Here is a 20,074-nt window from a genome sequence, read left to right as displayed (position 1 = left end):
CGGCGGCGGATTGGCCGCCGATGTAGTCTTGGATGCGGGTTCCCATTAATGGACGGATCAGATCGATAAAGGGCAGATAGCCGACGTAGTAGATGAACCTGCTGGCGCTGCGGAGCACGGGGGCGACCCACCGGTTCGCGTCATTGTCCAGCATACCGAAGGATTCGCCGTAGCCGAGGTCGCTGATGAAGTCGAAGCCGAACCAGGTCGACCAGTTGTTGAAGTTTTGGGGTGTAGTCCAAGTGTCATTATCACTATCTTCTGAGTGTGCGCCACCGTCGCTGCTCTTGGGTTGCTGTTTCCCAATTTGCTCGACCAGTTTACGGGCACTGATGCTGATGAGATCTTCAGCTTCTTTGAGGGCACGCTCTGAGAAGGCTGGAGCCATCTTTCGCCGGCGGACGGCATGTTCGGGCTTGTCAATTACCATTTGGGTACTCGGTGCTCCAGCGGAGATGTCCAACGTCTTGTACCAATCTCCTTTTTTGACGTTTGCTCTCAGTCCGTGGATGGCTTGGAGAGATGAAACGGAGTTGAATGATAGCTGGCAGGGCAGCTGTGTCAACCTCTTTTCAAGAATGGGAGAAGAGAAGGAGATCTGGCAACTTACGCTGTTCGGAGCATATCTTACAACACTACCTGTGTTGGGCGATCAGGGCACATTCACTTATTTAGGAGGCTTGTTTCGGTCTCTGCTCTCTTACCATACTTCTGATGGTTCCTGTATTCAACCAGATGTCGATTTCCATAATAGCAATGAAAAACCAACGGCCAACCTGAGATCTTGTCAAGGAAAGGCCCGGGATACTTTGCCAACGGATGAAGTGTGATGCGGTAGATAGATATAAGCACAACCTGATTCAGAGGAGCTTCTGGTTAGTATCGTCAATTCTGTCTCTGTTGGTGGTGTTCAGGCTCTTTCGAAGTCTTGCGATGAGGGAAGGTCGTTCGGTCCGGTCCCAAGGTCCGTTTGCATAAGAGAGAGAGACTCACATAGACAAGGGACGCAACAGCTAAATAGAGGATTACTTCACCCGTCTGCAAGACGGGAGTCTCAATGAAGAACAAGACTTGAGAGACACCCATCTTCGATAGTGATACTGTAATAATGAGAAGATAGCGAAGTGCTAGTGTTTGTTCTGGCGAAGCCTCACTTTAATCTGTAAAGCACCAAAAACGACAATGACAACAAAGAAAGTCCATCACCCAAAGCTTACCAGGGCGATGCCATTCATATTTCCACGTGTACTACAAGGGAGTTGGGGGCTGCATACCTGGGCTGTGAAGGAGTTCGGGGGAGGGCTAGTTCACTCCTGTATCGCTGGATACCATTGTCCTCACTAGAAGCCATGAACATGCCTGTGATAGGATTGGATTCCACTGCAGCTCCTGCAAGCAGCAAGAGGAAGAGAGGCTACCCACAGTGCATAGCCAATGAAGTCCATGCTTCTGCTGAGGGGCAGAAGACTGTGCCACAAACGCACATGTGCATTCCGCAGTTCCACAAGTCTAGCTCCGTTAGTATGCGGGATGGAAGGTCGGAGAGGAAGGTGAAACATGCCGATGCCAGCGAGATATGAACTTAGAACTGCGAGGGCCGTAATTTGGCACTGTATAAGGCAATGATTACCTCGTGGTAGTGACATCCCGCCAACGCCTATTTCCATATGACATAAACCCTGCCTACTTCGCAGGAAGAGGTCTCTTTAAATAATGCTGGTGGAGCCATCAAAGTGTGCTTAGAGTAAGCTAACCATAAGATTGCTTATATTGTACAAGGATACTGATGAGGTGGATGAACTGAATTCTATCTGCAGAATCTATAATCTACCACTGGCAGTGAGGCGCGCAGTCGGTCACGTGCTGCCAAGACAAGGATTTTGGCTGTACGCGTACGCCCAGTTCCAACAGATATGCAGCTTAGCCGTCTGTGATCCAATGAAATCTTATTATTTATAATGTATCTTGCAGAAAATACGATCATAATATGGTCATAATATGGTCAGAGTATGCTTCTCTTATCGTCTCTTGTGGGTGCACAGTACTACTAGTACTAGTAGTAGTGGCAGTAAAGGAATGCCAAGAGCGACACGAAATATGAAACCTGGCCTCAGCCCTAGCCGTGGCCCTATGGGTGGAGTCCTTCTAGGGCAGAAGCGGCCCTTCGGCCCTGCAAGCCCACGCGCAGCGCGTGGCTGCCACCGTAACGCTCATCCTGATTTTGATCCAAATAGGGTGGGTGTATTCTTTTGCGTACAGCTCCACCACACCATGGCCGATTCGAATGAGGATATAGAAGAACGCGTAGAAAAGGCTGTACAAGATATTCTCGGTTCGGTAAACCGGTCCATTTTCTGTGTTCAGCGCTGAAAGTTTCTCAATAACAACTCCGACCTAGCAAGGCCGGTCGCATCGCGCATCGGAATTTTATCTCTTCCACAATCACGATACAACGTGGTTTGATTAGTTCAGAAGATGTTGGCCACCTTGTACTTCTTCCCAGGATCTGTGTGCTTGTTTCCAGGCACGCCAAAAGAGATCCAAGGAGAGACATCGATTCTAGAAACTACATTCCTGATCTTAAGATCAGAGCTCACATTCCTAGGTACAGGCAAGTAAATCCTGGAACCAAACACCATCTTAGGAACTGCATATGCGTTCCCAGGATTCGTAACACTTGATCCTAGGAACAACTCTTACGTTCCTAGGTACACGAAAGTCCAGACTGCAGAAAGATTTATTTCGCTAGGTGTACGGGAATACTAATCCTAACGAGGAAGTAGAGCCATTCAGTAACCTAAGGATACACACAATTTGACTCATTTGGACTAATCTACAGATGCCAATTTGATTTGCCAAGATTCGATTTGGTTGGTTTGACTAAGTTGATTCACACTGTCAACCACAGAGCAGAACGAATGATTCCTTCGGTTGAACATGGAGATACAGTTGAATTGGATGATTGGGCGTGTTCCTTAAACGGTGTGGTGGTCCGTGACGTGCTTTGAGGGGACGGGAGAACCTCTTCAAGACCTTAACCAAGAAACAATTCTCCATATCGCTGCTTCCTGGACGTCTGCGACGATTGGTAATAATTGGAACGTTGCTTTGAACGAGATGAACCCGAGTTCTTGGCGTCATTCTCTACCTTATGATTCTCAGCCTGCCTGATCACGTTATGGGCAGCCTCTTCTTGTTTGCGTCTATCCTCTGCACGTCTCTGCTCCTCTATCCACATGAAAGCAAGTGTCAGCGAGAATGAATAGCAATGTCTACACGAATATTAGGAAACGTACCGGGAGTCAGAGGTTTGTGGCGGAGTGGATATGCTTTGGGCCTGACTTGAGCCACATCCGGAAGTTGTTGAAGCATTGCCTCTGCAGGGATATCCTCAGTGATGTAGAAATCTTCCTCTTTGCAGGTCGCTGTGGCTTCTCCTAGAGTTTGCCACCACGTGAGAGCAATATATGACGAAGACCTGTATTCGTTTCCGTCGGTATCTTGGAACGAAAATACAGCTTCAGTCCGCACGACCGTACCACCACTCGCTCGTGCAAGCTGGGGTGTGATCAAACTGTGTCTGAGGGATGGTTCACATGGCACATTGCAAATAGGTATACCGCCGCCATTTATCCCATTTGCCTGAACTGTGATGTCGATAGAGACTCCGTAAGGCTGGATGCAAGTTCCTTAGCGTCTGGTTGGTCAACGTGAAGCAATTGAGGACTGACCATATATGTAAACGGGTTTGTAGCAAACAGATGCTGGTTAGTGAGAACCCAAGCAATATACTTAAACTTTTCGAGGTCAATCATGCACGCGCGAAGAGCACTTGTGTTCGGCTGGTGACTTAGACCCATCTCGAGAGAAGCTGAACGAGTTCCGCCGCACTATCAAGAGACCCCCGGATTATCAATGACTGCAGACACATCAGGCTGTGAGGCTCGACTTGTGGCATCGTACGCCTTAATAAGTAAACAGGCAATCGGAATTCCCGACTAAAGATGCCTGGGTTCTTTGCATGCACAGCCTCACTTCATGCTTCAAGGTTATGCGGATCGAAAGCTCAGAAACTCTTTGACCCGCATCCATTCAAAGCCGAGTGAACCAGCGAGCATTGGACGACAGATCGCATTAAGTATATGCAATATGTTTCCTGTCAATTTTCGTGAAATATCACAAAATGCTTCTTGAACAGCTGTGTTAATGCCAAGCCGTCGTGTGTGAACTTCAAACCATGAAGGACGGATCGGAGGAACGAGTCTGATGGTGGCAGAAAAAGTACCCTCACACAACGCCAATACAAATCGGTACCCTTCCGATGAGATGTAACTTGGCAGAACTAACCGGAGGCTGGCGTCTTGGCTACAGCACAATTTGTAATCCGCGGCATACTAGTATGTATTTGGTGAAGCCTCAGGAAGATAACACACTTATCCTGAATGGCCTGTTGCGATCGGCATTCACTGCGATTTAGCGTAATCATTTTGCTGCATCCTTGGCACACGGAACATCAAACCTTAATTGCGTCAAATGCGTTTTTTTGGCTATATCACCTTTACAATTGAGGTTGGAACTATAAATCGGACACCAGTCGATAGTGTTTGAGATGTAGACCATCTTAAAATCTTGTAATACTCAAAAACATCATATATCCGCCTGGAAAGTCGAAACATTAAAATTGTACTGAAAATATATTTTGATGTTCCTTCAATCAAGCTGCAGCAAATTAGACGTTAAATCGTGGGAACGTCAATCTCAATAAGAAAAGTCCTCATTTCAGCGATTCGTGACACAAGGAGATACTCGAGTATGAGACTATTTGCCGATCCCAGTGACTACGACGTAGCAGGCGTACTTTTGAGTTGCTTCATGGCTCGGCTACACGTACTTCTCACAGGAGTCTAAGTCCAATCCGGAAGATGCACTACCTAGTAGTCAGCAAATATGGTACTTTTGTGATGCTAACCAGTATTAAAAGGGGGCAAGGCAGATTATTGCCGGGCAGATTATTGCAGGGCAGATTAGGAGTCGTTGCTAGGGTAGCCATGTGGAGGTGGAGCAGTAGGCACATGTCCTAGTAAGTTAGTCGACCAGTAGAGACACTTAGCCTGTGATGCAAGTTGTTCCACTCACATGAGAAGAAGTTTAGCTTCAGGCGGTGATGTAGCAAGATAACCAATAGTGCCAGTGATTATCTCCTCTTTCTGGGGTGATGACTCGATGAGGCTATCATTTGTTCATCTATTAGTGCCCGCAAAGCTCGAAAGGTTGCTTCACCTCTACGAAAGATTGTAGTAGTTGACCATATTCATTGGGTAACAGGGCGGTGAACTTTTTTTTGGTGAAGAAGGAACATCCACACAGAGATAACAACCTCAACAACACCCATGCATCACACCCAACCAATAGGAGGGACACACCAGGGATGGATTCGGAAGTACTACTCGGCGCCGCCGACAAATCTTTCTAGCGTGCCGGATTCTTCCTTATAAAGCATAGTTTGAAGGAAGACGAGCTCAAATTGGAAATGACTACGAAACAGCAATCGTCCTCTTACTACGTATAGTCTACTCACTTGATAGATTTGGTTCAATCTCTGACAGTGTATCCTAGCATCATCCTGAGATCTGTTTTACTTGATTTGCCTGTGAATGGTGGAGACATTGAGGTTAAAGAAAATGATCCCCGAGTACGGTACGGTACTGGACAGAGGTGAGTGATCATAGCTCGGCCCTAGTATCTTTGGCTTTGGACAGCTGCCCTTTGTAACCGCTAAAATAGATCATCAACAGCGGTCTTTTTATCCCTGTGTCAGGGAATTTGGACTCCTTCCCGTGCGCTTAGCGTGATGATTCTGCTGCAGGCTTAGCAGGAGGAACGCCAAAATTCGGTTGCTCCAAATGCTTTCTTGCTTGCATCACTCTTATTATCAAACGGCATCTTATGAAAATAGTGTGATTCGATAGCTCTTGAAATGTAAAACATTCTAAAATTTTGAAATCTCAAAAATTTTAATTACTCTGTGTAGGATATCAAGTACAAAAATATACTTCAAACTTTGGATGTTCTTTACGCCAAGGCTGCAGCAAGATTATTACACTAAACCACGGGAATTCTAATCCAATTCAGTGACACAAGGGATAAGAAAATTTGCATGGTTCAAAACCAACTGACTATTGTGAATCGGAGAATTCGACCTCTGACATTACATCGACGTTGTTGGCATTCTCCTTGAAATGGACTGTCTTGAAATAGCCCAAGTAGACTTTAAATCCTTTTAGTGATTTCAGAATTGATGTCTTTAAAGTAGGGAAATGAGAATGCCGGGGGATTTTTATTGCTCCCTTTGCTGCCTTTGTATTACTGGTGCCCCTACGTTATCTGACGCTGCCTTGACTGATGTGAGCCTTACCTGGAAGTATTAAATTGTATGACTCTTAGCCTGGGCCAATCATTCACATCACTGAAGGGGCAAGAAAATGTCTTAAGAAGCCATCTGTCCATCTCAAATGTATATATGTACAGTGAATCTGAGAAGGAAATGTACAGCTGTACTGACTACCTTGAGTAGAAGCAGAGCATTATGAGCCCCAGGGATTCACAACGCACTCTGTAACGCCTCAGTGCTCTCCCCAACGGCCCCAACGCCCCCAACGCCCTTCACAAAGCCCCAACGCCTCTTGACCCATCCTCATCCTCATCTCTTCATCGACTTCGTTGTTAAAATAAGAATTTGACACTATGGATTATGGTAATGGTGGAGGCCGAGACGCCGTGTCAGCATCATGACTTTTGAATTGCGACGGACAGCTCCAGTTTTATTGATCCAAGGCTTTCCCAACAGAACGTCGAACCTCACCGGCATCTCATCTGGCATAACCAAGAACTTTTGGGAGTAGATGACTTCCTGGCCGTCCATGTGCCAGGTTAACACAATGGAGCCAATGGGCAGGAGTGGAGGACCAGAAATTCCATACACTTGATCCTCTACATTCGGGTCGTACCGCAGTTGCAGGTCGTCCAAGGTTTTTTTCGAGACAAGATTGATATCAGAGCAAGTGTCGACAAAACATCGACGGATTCTAGTTTGACCGCGCCGGTGTCTGTCCGGGAAAATATGCATTGTCGCAGCCCATGTCTCAGCTTCTGAATTCACAGACCCTACTAGTCCGCTCGATTCCAAGGCTGTAATGTTCTCATTTGCCATGCCCGCTGGCGTCCGCTCGGCTTGTACGACTGGTGAGGCTTGCCCAGCTAAGGCGGATGCATCAGAGGAAGGATAGCGGGCGGGATTTCTGTCCTCAGCATCGTTTGGTGGTACCGTTTGCTCTGTGGTGGGGTTGTCAGAGGTGGTAGGTCCGATAATGCGCTCGAAACCCGAAACTGGAGGACTCTTCTTTCTCGTTCTGAATGAGAGGCATGGGACCAGAAGCTACTAGATCAGAGCTTGCTTGGATAAGGAGGAAGATTACGGAGTACATACCCTCTTCAATACCCGCCACCACTCTGAACCTCTTCGGAGGGGCATGATACTGGACTCGACATTTTGTTGCCTGGTATGTGTCGCCATCATCTGACTGATAGAGGCAGAGATGGGGATCGATCTTGACAGCTTGAGTGCAACTACCCTTCTGGTACGATGAGTTTCTGGTGGAAAGAATGAGTTCGTACCGGAACTTGAAACCGATGCTGACTGCATCCAAGCTAGAGATAGCGCAAGGGAACATAGATTGCGTTGCTCTCGTTGGTAGGTTACTAAAGTAGGTGCAACTGTCGTTGTTGGAACATACTTCTATGGTAGACTCGTCAATGCAGTCCATGGCCAACACAGACAGGCTCTAGGGAGTTTTGGCTGGTTAGTAGAATTTCTGTAGTTGAGCTAGGCAAACCTTGTTGATCCTCCACAAGTTCCGCGTCCACTTCGGCGGCTGAAATGGCAAGATGTTATTCCAGCTATTACAGGGACCAAAATTCTCCTTCGAAGCTACTGTACGACAAAACCCTTTGGCACCGTCGACGAGGGTTGATCAGCAACGACGAACGAGGCAATAAAGCGTGATGGTCTTCCAACTGGGACGAATTAGCGTGAAAATCAACAGAAAACTTCATTTCAGATGCTGGGAGCCCTACAGATGTTTTTGAGTATTTACCAAAGATACCCCTTGAGCTATATTGCATGATCAGTCCACATCGAAATCTGGTTCCAGATTCCTGCCCGTCGGCACCACGTCACGCAGGATTCGCCCCGTGGCAGTACTGCAAAGAGAGATGCAGGTCCCTCTCCTCCCAGCTGTATGGGTGCCCCGCATGCACGAGCCAGCCTTGCTTGACGACTTTGAGCAGTCTATAAGAATGTCATTGAAGTCATCAAAATCTTTTGAGGATGTCCAACAAGACGTCAGGTCTCTAATGAGTAGATCCAATTGTACTTGTCAACCCAACGCCATAGCTCATGTCTGGCTATGAGAAGCTTTCACGCCTTATCGGTGTTTATCCTGAGCTTGCGATTTATCGCAAGTTTAGTACTCTCTGCGCGAAGATGCTTTTGTATAAACAGGCCGAGCTTCAACATCTGGAGAATGAGCTCGATATCATCTCACAGATTGACAGCTGTAATTCCGAGAAGTCCGTCTTTGCTGTGTCATGGAGAGCAATTGACAAAGGTCTTATGGAAGGTGGTGATAATCTTCAAAAGCAGAAAATATCAGAAATCAACGAGAAGATAAATGAATACTGTCAGTAATATAAGTCAACATAAAATGCCAGGTAACTGATTTGCCGACAGACTCTGCTCTTCTCAAAGCCCGTCAAGTCCATACTCTCGCCAAACCAGGAGATAGCGATATAAATTTTCTCAGAGAATGGCTTGAACGTCCTGATGGTGGCGACTACTCTATCAAAGGTGTTGAGGCAGAGCCATGGAAACTCTGTCGTGCAGCCGACCTGGTCACTCTTTCACAGTCCGACGGAAGAGATGTATTTGCACAGTCTTTGAGCGACAACATCTTGCCGTGGTATCATCGATACTTTGGTCATCGTCAGAAAGGGGCCACAAAATCGAATGACGGCCTTGATAACATCTGGGAGTATGAACACGAACATTTCGTGGTTTTAGGAAATATTATCTGCATGGTCTTATCATCTGTCATTCCGACCACTTCTATTTTTGCACTTTATTTCGTGAAGAGTGTGGTAGCTCGCCTGGCTGTGATTACTGTGATGAGCTTTTTCTTCTCCTTTGTCATGATTCATCGTTCGTGGCAGGCGAGTGGAAGTCTTCGCGGCAACTACAGCGTTTGCAGCTGTACAAGTTGTGTTCGTTGGTGGAGTCAATATTATTTCGTCATCTTGAGAAAGTGGATCAGCTCAGCTAACTAGCTGTTAGCCTCATCGCTTATCGCTTTAGGGTTTGCAAAGCCTTCTTCTTTCTCTGGCGGTGCTGATGCATGATAGGTACCAAGTTTGCTCTTTGAACCATCCGGTCTTGCCGCAAGGACCTCCGACGGATTCTGCTACCTAGTGTCTGCTCATCACTTCGAAGATAGGACTTAGAAGGTGTCCTGGACGTTCTTGGTAAGGGCACAAAGGGTTCATATCATTTGTTTGGTAGTTGCAGTGTAAGGCAGACGCCCGTTCGATGAGAGGCGCCAGATAGTTTATACTGTGATTGCATTGCTCAAGGGATCGGTTTTAACTGGATCAAGGGGCTGCTGTTTCGAAGAAACGATATCAAAAACATTATAACGAAATTCGGCTCGGGGCGTATGTATCCGCTAGTACTGTTTCACACGAGTTACGTTTAGGTGCCAAGCCATCAAAATAACCATTCCAATCTGATAATTAATGACTTCAGAAGTTATCACTTGTGTTCACAGGGTAGAAGTTAAAAGAGTACGATCACTGATTTATTATCGACGGAATCACGTTCTATTCTAGGTCTTTCATCTATGAGAGTCTCCTGTCGGTGTAAATTGTGTTGGGATCTAAGGAGGAAGGCAAAGCCAGTCAGGTGTGGCATCATTCAGCCATCCCACAAGAGGAAGAGGTCAAATCCATCGGCTTGTTCGGACGTAGTATGAATTCAAGAGCGAGGGATTCTGCATTTGGTTTCTGAACGATTACTGAGCATGCAACTCTGTACGAGGCGAAACTAGTGGGCCTCACCAGCTTTTCACCATGAAAAGATATCAATCAGTACCAGGACCGAAGGGGGCGTTGCATAAAAGACGTATCAAAGCTGATTGTGAAATGACTGTGGCTGTTCAGAATGGGGTAAGTACACTGATCTAAGATCAAAGCAAGGCAGCAATCGATGTCAGTACCTACGGTCCCTTCCTACCGTTGAAAAGGTCGGATACTAATCATGTGGATAGCCTCATATTATCCTTAGTGGAGAACCGTTTTTGAACAAGAAGACGTCTTTCATAGAATCACGAATGGAATATTACGAATACTGTCTCGCCGAATGGATGGCATCAAGTTGGAAAGACCGAAAACTTGCAAGTACATTCAAATTTTACTCTTGAAGGGCAATTGTATGCTAACGCCGTCCAGGAATCACTATTCAGACTCGACCATTTTACAATATGTTACTGACTTTGGAAGCTTTGAGCTTTATTCCTGGTCAAGGGATAATCTATCGCTTACTCTTACCACAATTTATTGGTTACAATACCGATGACCATTTTGTTCTGACAGACTTTAGTCATGCTATGTATTCCGATAACCGAACCCGCAACCCTTCAATGCCTATTGCAAGCGGATTCATGGCTCCAGAAATGTTTCAAAAGCAGGATCCAACAACCGCGGTAGATATCTGGGCTGTGGGTGTTCTTTTCTTGGAGTTACTCCTACTACTACCAGTAAACAAGATGTTATCTCAATCAAGTGAAAGCAAGGCAAGAGGATCTTCGCAACACACGTTCCAAAGCAACGAAAAGCGCGACAGTCGAGCCCGCAGTCAAATCTCGGGATCTCTGCAAACAAATTCTTAAAGCAATAGATCAAGCGCATACGCAGACTGTCGTCAAATCCCTGAAGTTCTCCAAGTGCCTTCTCAAACTGGTAAACGCCCCAAAGGCCAAAATCCCCTTCGGAATACTACGCCACTTGAATCATCTTGCCCCGTTTTGTCCTCTCGGGCATCTCACTGGGACCCAGTTACTAATACTATATCGCCCTGGGGTGGGATTTACCGTGCATTTAAGGAGAATAGACTACCATCTGCCCTTCCAGCCAACTGCACTGATGTAGAGAAACTTCAGACCTGGATGGACGCTGGACTTCCTCATCCACCAGCAAGGCCCCATCCGGAGGGTGCAATATACCAAAGACGGGCCCATAAAGAGGCGAGGCCTCCCGTCGCTATTTTCGATGATGCCTTGAAGCAGGAAGCGCGACAATATTATTGCAGTTGCTCGAGGCGATAAATCATCTTACAGTGTTGCCCCGTCTCCAACCACATAGGAAGCGGACCGAAGCTGAAATCCGGTCAAGATGGTGGTGCGGATCCTCCCAATCCTTCTTCACCCGGGACCCAAAACCTACAGATGGTATCTCAAGCCGGGCAGGCAGGTCAAATCCGCGCAGTTTCTCGAAACCAGCAAGACTTACCTGAGGCGGTAAACCATCCAGCTCAAAACAAGGGAGCTTTTGACCGGCACCAACGTCCCAACCCGAAAAGCATGGAGCATCCTACCGTTGCCACAGAACTTTCAAGGATCTGATGGCATGATGCAGAGTGTCAACGCCATCAACTAATATCCCCAACGCTACAAGGAAGATTCTGAACGCTATCAAGCAGCATCTCTGGGCATGGGCCCTGGTGCTCATAGGAAAAGGCATTAATTTAGAAAATACGATTACAGGTTTGTGTAGCTGCGCTATGCTCGGACCTTGTTGTACGTGCCAGCCAAATAGATGTCCCCTCCTGGTAGAAAAAGGGTGCATCCACCACTCCGCCAAAATGACAGCGCTCATGGGTCTCAACCCAGATTTGACTAACGTAGCTTCTGACACTGGTATGACAGGCACTTAGGTGCGATAGACACTTTGCTCAGCAATCATCGAAAGGGTTTAGCGGGGCGGGCCAGTTGCTTCATGCAAAAGTGTTGCTTTTGCTTGACAGTCAGGGTGTAATAATGCCATGGCCTGTCAAGACTCAAACGCCCGAATTGATTGTCAACCTGCCTCCCAGAAAGCAAGTTGTGTTATTTGTCAAGGAGCTGAATGCGCAGAAAATATGTTGAACATAAGGACCGTAAAAATAGCTAATGTCTGACAAAATCCGTATAAAATACGTTGTATAATACAGAGAAATTTGCTCCGAAATTGCACTAGAAATTGACCATATCAATACAGGCAAATAGAAGAATTCAACGCAGCAAAACTGGCGAACCAAACACCCTCATAGCTTGACGTGAACGTATCTCGGCGAATGTGCCGCTCCAAAGACATCTCGCTCTTTGAACAGCAATCTCCCGGCCGGCAAAATCGACACGCATCTTTCTCAGATAACTGCAGGCTCCTCCGTCTTGTCCTCGAACGCAAATGTCATTGACTCAAAGGCCTTGCTAGAGGGTGATTAACATGCTACCATCTTTTTCGACATTGCCAGCCATGCCATATCTTGGTGTGCGCGAACTAGGACGCTTGTTAGTTCCATCGCGAGTATCCCTTCCGGGTATACAGAGCAGGGAAATGGCCTCTTACCACCAATTGAGAAAACCAGTCACGTTTTCCTTGCAGACATTGATATAGTTGCGAAGAGTCTCTTGCGTTTTCGCATCTCGTGCTGTGCGACGGAGCAGTTGGCCTTCGGCGTTCCGGAACCGCTTGACCGAGTCATGTAAAGCTTTCACGGCGGAATCGACGGCGGCTTGAGCATCGGGATTCTGCATACATAAGAGGGGGACGAGTCCCAAGATACTTCCTGCGACCTGCCGTTGCAAGAGAGGAAGATCAGTCTCTAGAAGGACAAAATTGGTGGAACTTGGACAAGGTCGCGCGGGACTGACCACTTCTTTTTTCACCGATAGTATGTCATTGATACTATCCACGAAGTAGAAAAGCACTTGTTAGCACTATTTGGCTAGATAGAAGAACCAAAAAGCTTTAAAAAGATAAGACTCACAGGGACATCATCAGATTCGTCTCATCCCAGATAACCTTCATTTCAGGGCTATTAATGATCGGTCGTGGTAAGCGGCTTCTGATTGAATATCTGTCTTAGGTTAGCATCTCCGGTAGGTTGGATTCATTGTACTTGTCCCTACTCAGCCATTGCCAGGAACGGCCCAACCCCACTCGTACCCATACGGAAAGCCCAATACTCGCTAATAGTTGGGATCCTATCGCTGAGAGAATACTCCTGCTCAACCTGGGACATCTCAAGTGAGAAAGTAAGTTCATGCAGGAATGACGCAAGCTGGTCTGCACGGGGACATCAGCGTACTGGGCTCCATTTTTATAAATGTTCAAGTGAAGCACTATTGGGAATCTTCCGTACATACCTCTAGTATAAACTTTGCGAAGCGGGCCTGAAATGAGCTCAAAGCTGCTGATTGTGGCGCTCCGTGACCGTGACACCACCCCTTTCTCCCCAAACCCAAGAGAGCTTTTAACAAAGTTCACCGTCTCGCGCCTGAACGACTGGGCAGCTTGGAAATCGGAAGCCAGGGGTGCGGCTGGCATATCGATCTCATCATCCCATACAAACACCAACAGACATAGATACGTCAGGACAAGATACTCGTCCCACGCTGCTCGTGGCCAGATCGATGCAGCACCGAGAGCAAAGTCTGCCTTTTTCATTTCGGTAATTACCCTTTCATCGGATACGCAACTGCATTGTCAGTTCCAGTCTGTCAGGTGAGAGTTATGGGTACGCACCTTTCCAGCTTTCGATTAACCATTGGAATCATCCTTTTATAGTGCGGGTTGACCCCAGCTGGGAAACCGTCAAACACCCTTTTCAGATTTGGTATTCTAACAGTTTGCCCTCTCATAGAGTCGATCACACTGGTCTTGCTGCAAGATTTATTCGCCATGGTGTTCGTCAATCGTCGGCCTCGAGCAGGGCAGCAACTCTTAATTCAAAGAAGGGATCTAGATGGTTCTGTCTATCTTGATTAGAGCTTTCTTAAGTCGTTTGTAAGCATTCGAGGACTTCGTGGCTACATCAGTAGGGGCCATCTAGTCTCTTCGGATGGGACTTCCGTCTTATACCTTTCTTTTGGTTGCAGTATGCTCCCCTTGTGCACAAGGTGACACCGGGGATAAGAAGATTACATTCTCAGACACTGCTTTGTTTCGCAGGGAATCTTCAGCAGGGCTATGGTGTTGCAGCATCACTATCAGTTCTGATAGACCCTGCAAGGAACGATTGTTTCCTGGCTTATCGAGACAGTGTGCAGAAGCGTGGTTGACATCTAGGCCGGCACAATCTATAAATACCACAATCTCGGCGAGATAAGTCGCTATCTATAGGATAAAGACTAGACTGTGCACAATAAATATGTAACAGCTTTGCATAGTATCCCATTCCGCGTGAACCGTGGGTGATGGTGTCCTGGTCAGGGAATTCAATGGTCCAGAGAGGATTTCAGGTCTCGACTAGGGGCAGATTTCCGTGCGCCGATAGTTTTATGATGCATGCGCCAATTACTGTACTACTTACTGTGATTGCACGGACGGGGATGATGTTGGACCAGAGGACTGTGGGCTTCTACCCTTCTTACGAAAAACTCGCTATCTTATCTCGTGTGTTACAAACAATTTGAAGCTGTTTCACAATCCTTTACCGAGTACAAGAAAATGATTCGTAGCCAGTAACAACAGATGGCTACGCATGAGACTGCAAGTTACCACCTTGACTCGGCGCCTCTGAAATTACCTTCGAAGTCATTGCCGATGACGACGGCGACCTCAAGGAAAGATATGTTTATCTAATATCTCTTGCGAATCCCCAAAACGTAAGCCGGAATCGTTGTTAGGCATCAATTCACGATTTGACAGCAAACTCTGTTTGTTTAAATGTTTCAATTGGAGTGTTTAAGCTACGATTCACCCCTGCAGTGTTCTAAGAGCATTTGACCATCTCTTTCGAGGCTTCATTTTATCCACAATTGGAAGGTGGACGCTCCTTGGACTTGGAATGTCTATGGTTGACGGCGACGAAGATTAGACTTGACGGACTTGAGAACGACTCCTCAGGTGTTCGTGGTCCACGGTGAATTTGTGAATGGTGGCTGGATGTTCTGGGCTCAACAAATAAACGTTCACTGGGAATTGAATCATGAAGGGCTTATCACTACATAAATGGTTTTACATCAGACTGGTTGCTTAAGGGACCAAAGCACAAAGGGCGTAAAGGAAGCTGTGTAGGATGATAACAAGCTATGCAATCATACAGTGATGGTGATACAATATTACTATTTGTACTACTGCACGCAAGCTATGGCAATCAGTTGACGTAAAGATAGAAAGTCCCAAGAAACAGATTGGGGTGTGAGGTCCAGAATATCACAACTCTTTTCATGACATGATGATCCCGCTAAATGCATCGCTGAAGCCCAGGAGGGAGAAACACTCAATCATGCAGTCCGAATGCCTTTCTCAACTTTGGGAATCTCTTCTTCTTTCCTGTCCTTCCAAGAACAGGAGTCCCATCCTCCGTCCTCACCGTGCCAGACGTGTCTTGCCGAGTACCCCAGCCCGGCCTGCCGTTGGCGTCTTGCGCAGTCCCAGTGCCATTAGAGGTTTGTGGACGATCATCATCATCTGCAGTAGCCTTGAGTGGAAGAGGCCAGGAGTCACTGGTTAACCGCTGGGGGGTATGTCTGCGTTGCAGTTTGCCCCTGCCTTCAGGTGATGCCGGCATCTCGGGACTGCGTCCTCCGTCAAGATCCGCCCTGAGACGAGGGCTGTGCATGTCTCGTTCTGCCTTTGTCGGTTGTGCATCTGTAGTCACATCCTTGCTCTTTTTGCCACCGAAGCGGCCGAATATGCCTTTCTTCTTGCCATTTACAGGTGGCGCTAGACTTTCAACAGGACTAGAGATGTCAGGCTCCTTGGCGATGCTCGTTCTCGCACCATTTACAGCGTCTGGCGATTTTGGACCCTGCCGTCTAGATTTCGCCCTCCTTTTCTCTGCCTCGTCTGAACTATCTTCGAGGTCGGTAGAGTCTCCCTCGTCTGGTCTCGTTGGAATCCCACGGACGGGGCGGTACTTGGTCACTCCGGCCTCCTCATCACTAGAATCCTCGAAGCGAGATCGAAAGGTTTGAGGCTCAGATACATCTTCGTCTGAGTCTGCAAAACGTGACTTTAGCTTGGATGTGAGTGCTTTGGATGGCGTGGCTTTGACTTTCGATCGTGGTTTACCAAATCCAGAAATGGTGGACGAGGGCCGCTGCTGATCTTGCTTCCGCAAAGAGGGTACACCAGCATCACCAGATCCACGCATACTCGTCCTCATTGTGCCCTGACCCATTGGCGAAAATGGCCGACGATCTTGTGGTGACAAAGATCGAACGCCGCGACCAGCTAGAGCCGGGGGGGAAACAGGCCGGTCAGCACCACTACGCATGCTTGTCCTCATTGTGGATCTGTTCGTAGATGATGCAGGTCTTCTCCGAGATCTTTTGAAGCTGCTTGAAGAATCACTTCCATTGGACAAGGTCCGGCGGAGCGGCGTCAAGGAGCTCGGGGAAATCGCAGGGCTGCTTTTCGTATCCTTTCCGGCCACTGGCGAAGAGGTTGCTGGAGAGGCAGGAATTCTCTTCTTCTGAAGCGCTCCCTTGGGAAGGCTGGTTGGTGGTACAGATCGAGCTTGTGGCTCGGGCGGTCTGTTGGTGCGCATAGAGGTCTTTAGCCCAGGCGCACTTGACGTATCTCCAGGTTGACCTCGCATCGATCGTCGCATCTCTCCTTGTCCAGATACAGCTCTCCCTTGACTGGTCGCAGGGAAGGCTGATGTCTGTGGTTGATTGCGTTGAGGTGAGTCTGGGTCCAGGCTGCTACTGTTCAGAGGCTGTGTAGCAGCCACGGCCTGGCCAGTTTTCCTGGGGTTCTTTCTTTTCCTTGGCTTTGGTTGCACTGTATACTGTTCTCTCTGCTCATCCTCGTCAATGTTTCGTTGTCTCTCTGCCACCTTCCTCCAATGCGCCTCGGCCCGTTCCCAAGAACCGTGCCGAGTGCTAGCTGCGGTGGGTCCAGAGCCTGCTATGCCTGCCAGCGGACTATCGGGAGGCGTTGCCATGTGGTCTGCCGGCAACCCAACGACCGGACTTTCCACAATTGCATTGATCGAGCCAAAACCATCCCCTTCAAGATCTGATAAGTCTTCAGCTGCATCACTATAGATGCTACTACCTCCACTTTCGGTATCACTTTCTGGCTCAATTTGATGCCGAAACGATTCGGATATTGAGCCCACTGTAGGTACTGAAGGGTCTGCTGCCGCCACAAGCTGCGGAGGTTTAGGTTCTGATATGCCTGCCTCGGCTGGCGAGGAGGTGGTAATCTTTCGATCTTCAGTTGCAACGGCATCTCTTTGTCGAGTCGTGGGAGCGTCTCCTTCCAGCTCGAAAGCCTCCGGGAAGCCGCCGGGGACTTCGACAATCCACTCGTCTTGAGCCTCAGTTTCACCAATGCCCGGGGTAGCTGGCTGAATCGCAATAGAAGGAATAGAAGGGGTCAAGAACAGGCCACTTTTTTCATCAGACGAAGCATGAACGGTACCGTTGGTGACACTCTTCCCAGCTTGATCAATACTTTCTGACGTCTTTCTTGTTGTTGGGCCATGGTTTGACGAAGTCGAGTTCGATTTCGCATCATGACCAGTTTTTAACGCCTCACGCGCGAAGATAGCCCCAATCGCATGGTCACTGGAGATAGATGTCTCAATGGTTGCGAGATTCGAGCTTGAAGAACTTTCTGATGAGCTGGGAGACACAACCTCAGCGACCGGAACTGTGCCTTCTGCGGATCCATCTCTGCGGCCACGTACACTTCCAAATGAGGGCAGTACAGGACGGGGCTTCATGACCTCCTCCATGTCATCTTCCGCCGGTATGGCATCTAGATGACCACCCTTTGATCTACCAAACCACCCCTTCTTGCTCGAGTCTTTGTGCTGGGGACTCACAAAGACTGGTGTGTCACTTGGCGTGACATCCGCAGCAGTACCGACCACGTCAGGAGCTGCCTCAAAGCTCACACGGGCAGACTTCTTCCTTTGCGGTTTAGATCCAAAACCATCTGCGGATGTCATCGATGCGTTATCGGAGGCTTCGCTGGATGCTTGGCTCGTTCTTTTCCATCCACTCGTCCTAGCTCCATCGATTGGCGAGGACGACTGTGGAGAGGGTGAATGGTGCTTTAGTGCGGACTTGGCCGGTGAGACAGAGCGTGGAGGTGGCTCGTGTGTTGGTCTACCAGAAAATTCGGAGGCAAGATGTGTAGAGAAGCGAGTTGATCGAGAGGGGCTGATTGAAGTCTGCCTGGTCGGACGATCGGAATCTTTGCTCACTTCTAGGTGGCCATTGGAAGGAGTTTCCGCTCTCGGTTTCGTAGTTGGTGTGGGTAGCGTTGTGATGAGGTGTGGAGTCGGCCTGGCTTCTCGTATCGTGTTGTCCGATGTATCCATGATCGTGCTCGACTTGTCTGCAATTGCTGTTTCCTTCCTACCTCGAACTTTGGATGGACTGCTAATGGAACTCGGACCAGCATTGGAACCCTGTTCCTCCCTGAGCCCTAGTTGTGAAGAGTCCCCCCTTTCCCCTTCCCAATCTTCTCTGACAACGGACGGCTGCTTGTTTAGAAGTCCTGATGCACGTATAGCTCTCCTTCCTTTAGACGTATCTGGAGTCGAGTCCGAGTCAGAGCCATAGGCCGGTGTTTCCCGCCGAGAATCGATCTCAGGTGTTGTGCTGCTATTAGCTTTCTTCTTCCTCTTGGCTGGAGGAGTCGATGTCTTTCCGGGGTTCGGTGCGATGGTCGAGGAAGTGGCAACAGCAGCTCCTGAAGCTTTACCGCCCATGCCCCCACTAGCCAGATGGCTACCCTCAGTAGTGCCATTTGTAACCCTCTTCTTTCTTTTCCTGACTGGCTCATCAGCAGTTTGCCTGAGGGTATTCTGTATGTCATCTACTGCTTGCTGTAAGATACCATTTATAGCCTGGTTCTGAGACTGAGACAGATGCTGTCCTACTGGAGGGGAATTGGGCCTCGCTCCTGTAGGGTAGGAGAAATTCACTGAGGCACGACTGCCAGACTTCTCAAGCTCATTCTCATCCGTCGCGCTTGTTTGGTGTTGGCTCTTCAGCTTCTTCTGCGCGAAGACCGGTGCTCTATCCAAGCTAGCAACACGGCTTCCCTTCTTTGTTGGTAGTGGAGACGCGACGCGCATCCACGGCTCCACACTTGCCGCTCTCCTATGATTATGATTGTCGTTGTAACTTTTGGGGACGGGTGGAACAGGAGGCGCATTCTCCATAGAAGGGTTTTGGGCAGGGCGATTGGGAGAAGGACTTCGAAACGTCCTTTCAGTCATCGACCCGCCACTGTTTCTCCTCTGCAGCTCGGCTCCATCTCCACGAGAAGCAGTCGAACTCTGACGTTGGAGCATTCGCTTGGTCTGCGTCTCGGCAACGGGAGTAGGGGTCGGAGACATGGCCCTCAAAGCCGCAGCTGCAGCGGACGCTGAGAGATTGGTGCCGGACTGTCGGTTGGCAAGGAAGGCTTGAGCAGCAGCGGTTTGCGCGGGCGCTGAGGGTGGAACATTTTGACGCTGCACATGAGTGGCGTTAGTATCAATGCAGCGCATGGTTTAGGAGATCACGCACCGTCACCGAGGCAGATCGCCTCTTGCGATGGAACATCTTCCCCAGGTCGGAAGTTCTCCTTCGCGAAAGGCCTTCTTCAGATGACTGCACACCGCAATTGGTGACAACCTTGGAAGTCGAGAAGAATGATCTTAGCTTCGCGCTAAGGTGTGACCAGTAGACCGGGTCGAGGCCAGTAGGCCATGACGTGAGGGAGGAGTATTTCAAAGGAGCAGAATGGGTTA

The 20,074-nt window shown here is 48.4% G+C and overlaps 7 protein-coding genes across 7 annotated transcripts; 2 read left to right on the top strand and 5 right to left on the bottom strand.

The window, feature by feature from the left end:
* Positions 1 to 57: 57 nt before the first annotated feature.
* On the bottom strand, positions 58 to 388 carry EPUS_01179 (uncharacterized protein; the record flags this gene model as incomplete). The annotated part of the gene is made up of 2 exons (XM_007807091.1): positions 58 to 101; positions 157 to 388. The coding sequence occupies 2 exons, from the start codon at positions 386 to 388 to the stop codon at positions 58 to 60; spliced, it is 276 nt and encodes a 91-aa protein (XP_007805282.1).
* A 2,646-nt stretch (positions 389 to 3,034) lies between these two features.
* On the bottom strand, positions 3,035 to 3,860 carry EPUS_01178 (uncharacterized protein; the record flags this gene model as incomplete). The annotated part of the gene is made up of 3 exons (XM_007807090.1): positions 3,035 to 3,228; positions 3,297 to 3,675; positions 3,732 to 3,860. The coding sequence occupies 3 exons, from the start codon at positions 3,858 to 3,860 to the stop codon at positions 3,035 to 3,037; spliced, it is 702 nt and encodes a 233-aa protein (XP_007805281.1).
* A 2,882-nt stretch (positions 3,861 to 6,742) lies between these two features.
* EPUS_01177 (uncharacterized protein) lies at positions 6,743 to 7,823 on the bottom strand (the record flags this gene model as incomplete). The annotated part of the gene is made up of 2 exons (XM_007807089.1): positions 6,743 to 7,409; positions 7,483 to 7,823. 2 exons carry the CDS (start codon positions 7,821 to 7,823, stop codon positions 6,743 to 6,745), a joined length of 1,008 nt encoding a protein of 335 aa, XP_007805280.1.
* Positions 7,824 to 8,455: 632 nt separating this feature from the next.
* EPUS_01176 (uncharacterized protein) lies at positions 8,456 to 9,523 on the top strand (the record flags this gene model as incomplete). The annotated part of the gene is made up of 3 exons (XM_007807088.1): positions 8,456 to 8,738; positions 8,789 to 9,089; positions 9,457 to 9,523. 3 exons carry the CDS (start codon positions 8,456 to 8,458, stop codon positions 9,521 to 9,523), a joined length of 651 nt encoding a protein of 216 aa, XP_007805279.1.
* Positions 9,524 to 10,251: 728 nt separating this feature from the next.
* EPUS_01175 (uncharacterized protein) lies at positions 10,252 to 10,997 on the top strand (the record flags this gene model as incomplete). Its single annotated transcript, XM_007807087.1, has 3 exons — positions 10,252 to 10,275; positions 10,377 to 10,506; positions 10,558 to 10,997. 3 exons carry the CDS (start codon positions 10,252 to 10,254, stop codon positions 10,995 to 10,997), a joined length of 594 nt encoding a protein of 197 aa, XP_007805278.1.
* A 1,578-nt stretch (positions 10,998 to 12,575) lies between these two features.
* Positions 12,576 to 14,051, bottom strand: EPUS_01174 (uncharacterized protein; the record flags this gene model as incomplete). Its single annotated transcript, XM_007807086.1, has 6 exons — positions 12,576 to 12,645; positions 12,715 to 13,053; positions 13,136 to 13,225; positions 13,278 to 13,434; positions 13,515 to 13,846; positions 13,894 to 14,051. The coding sequence occupies 6 exons, from the start codon at positions 14,049 to 14,051 to the stop codon at positions 12,576 to 12,578; spliced, it is 1,146 nt and encodes a 381-aa protein (XP_007805277.1).
* Positions 14,052 to 15,592: 1,541 nt separating this feature from the next.
* EPUS_01173 (uncharacterized protein) lies at positions 15,593 to 19,831 on the bottom strand (the record flags this gene model as incomplete). The annotated part of the gene is made up of 1 exon (XM_007807085.1): positions 15,593 to 19,831. One exon carries the CDS (start codon positions 19,829 to 19,831, stop codon positions 15,593 to 15,595), a length of 4,239 nt encoding a protein of 1,412 aa, XP_007805276.1.
* Positions 19,832 to 20,074: the final 243 nt, after the last annotated feature.

Source organism: Endocarpon pusillum (genome assembly GCF_000464535.1).
Source record: "Endocarpon pusillum Z07020 unplaced genomic scaffold scaffold6441, whole genome shotgun sequence".
Classification (NCBI taxonomy): Eukaryota; Fungi; Ascomycota; class Eurotiomycetes; order Verrucariales; family Verrucariaceae; genus Endocarpon; species Endocarpon pusillum.
Note: the sequence above shows the minus strand (reverse complement) of the source record. Positions and strands in the feature narration are given on the sequence as shown.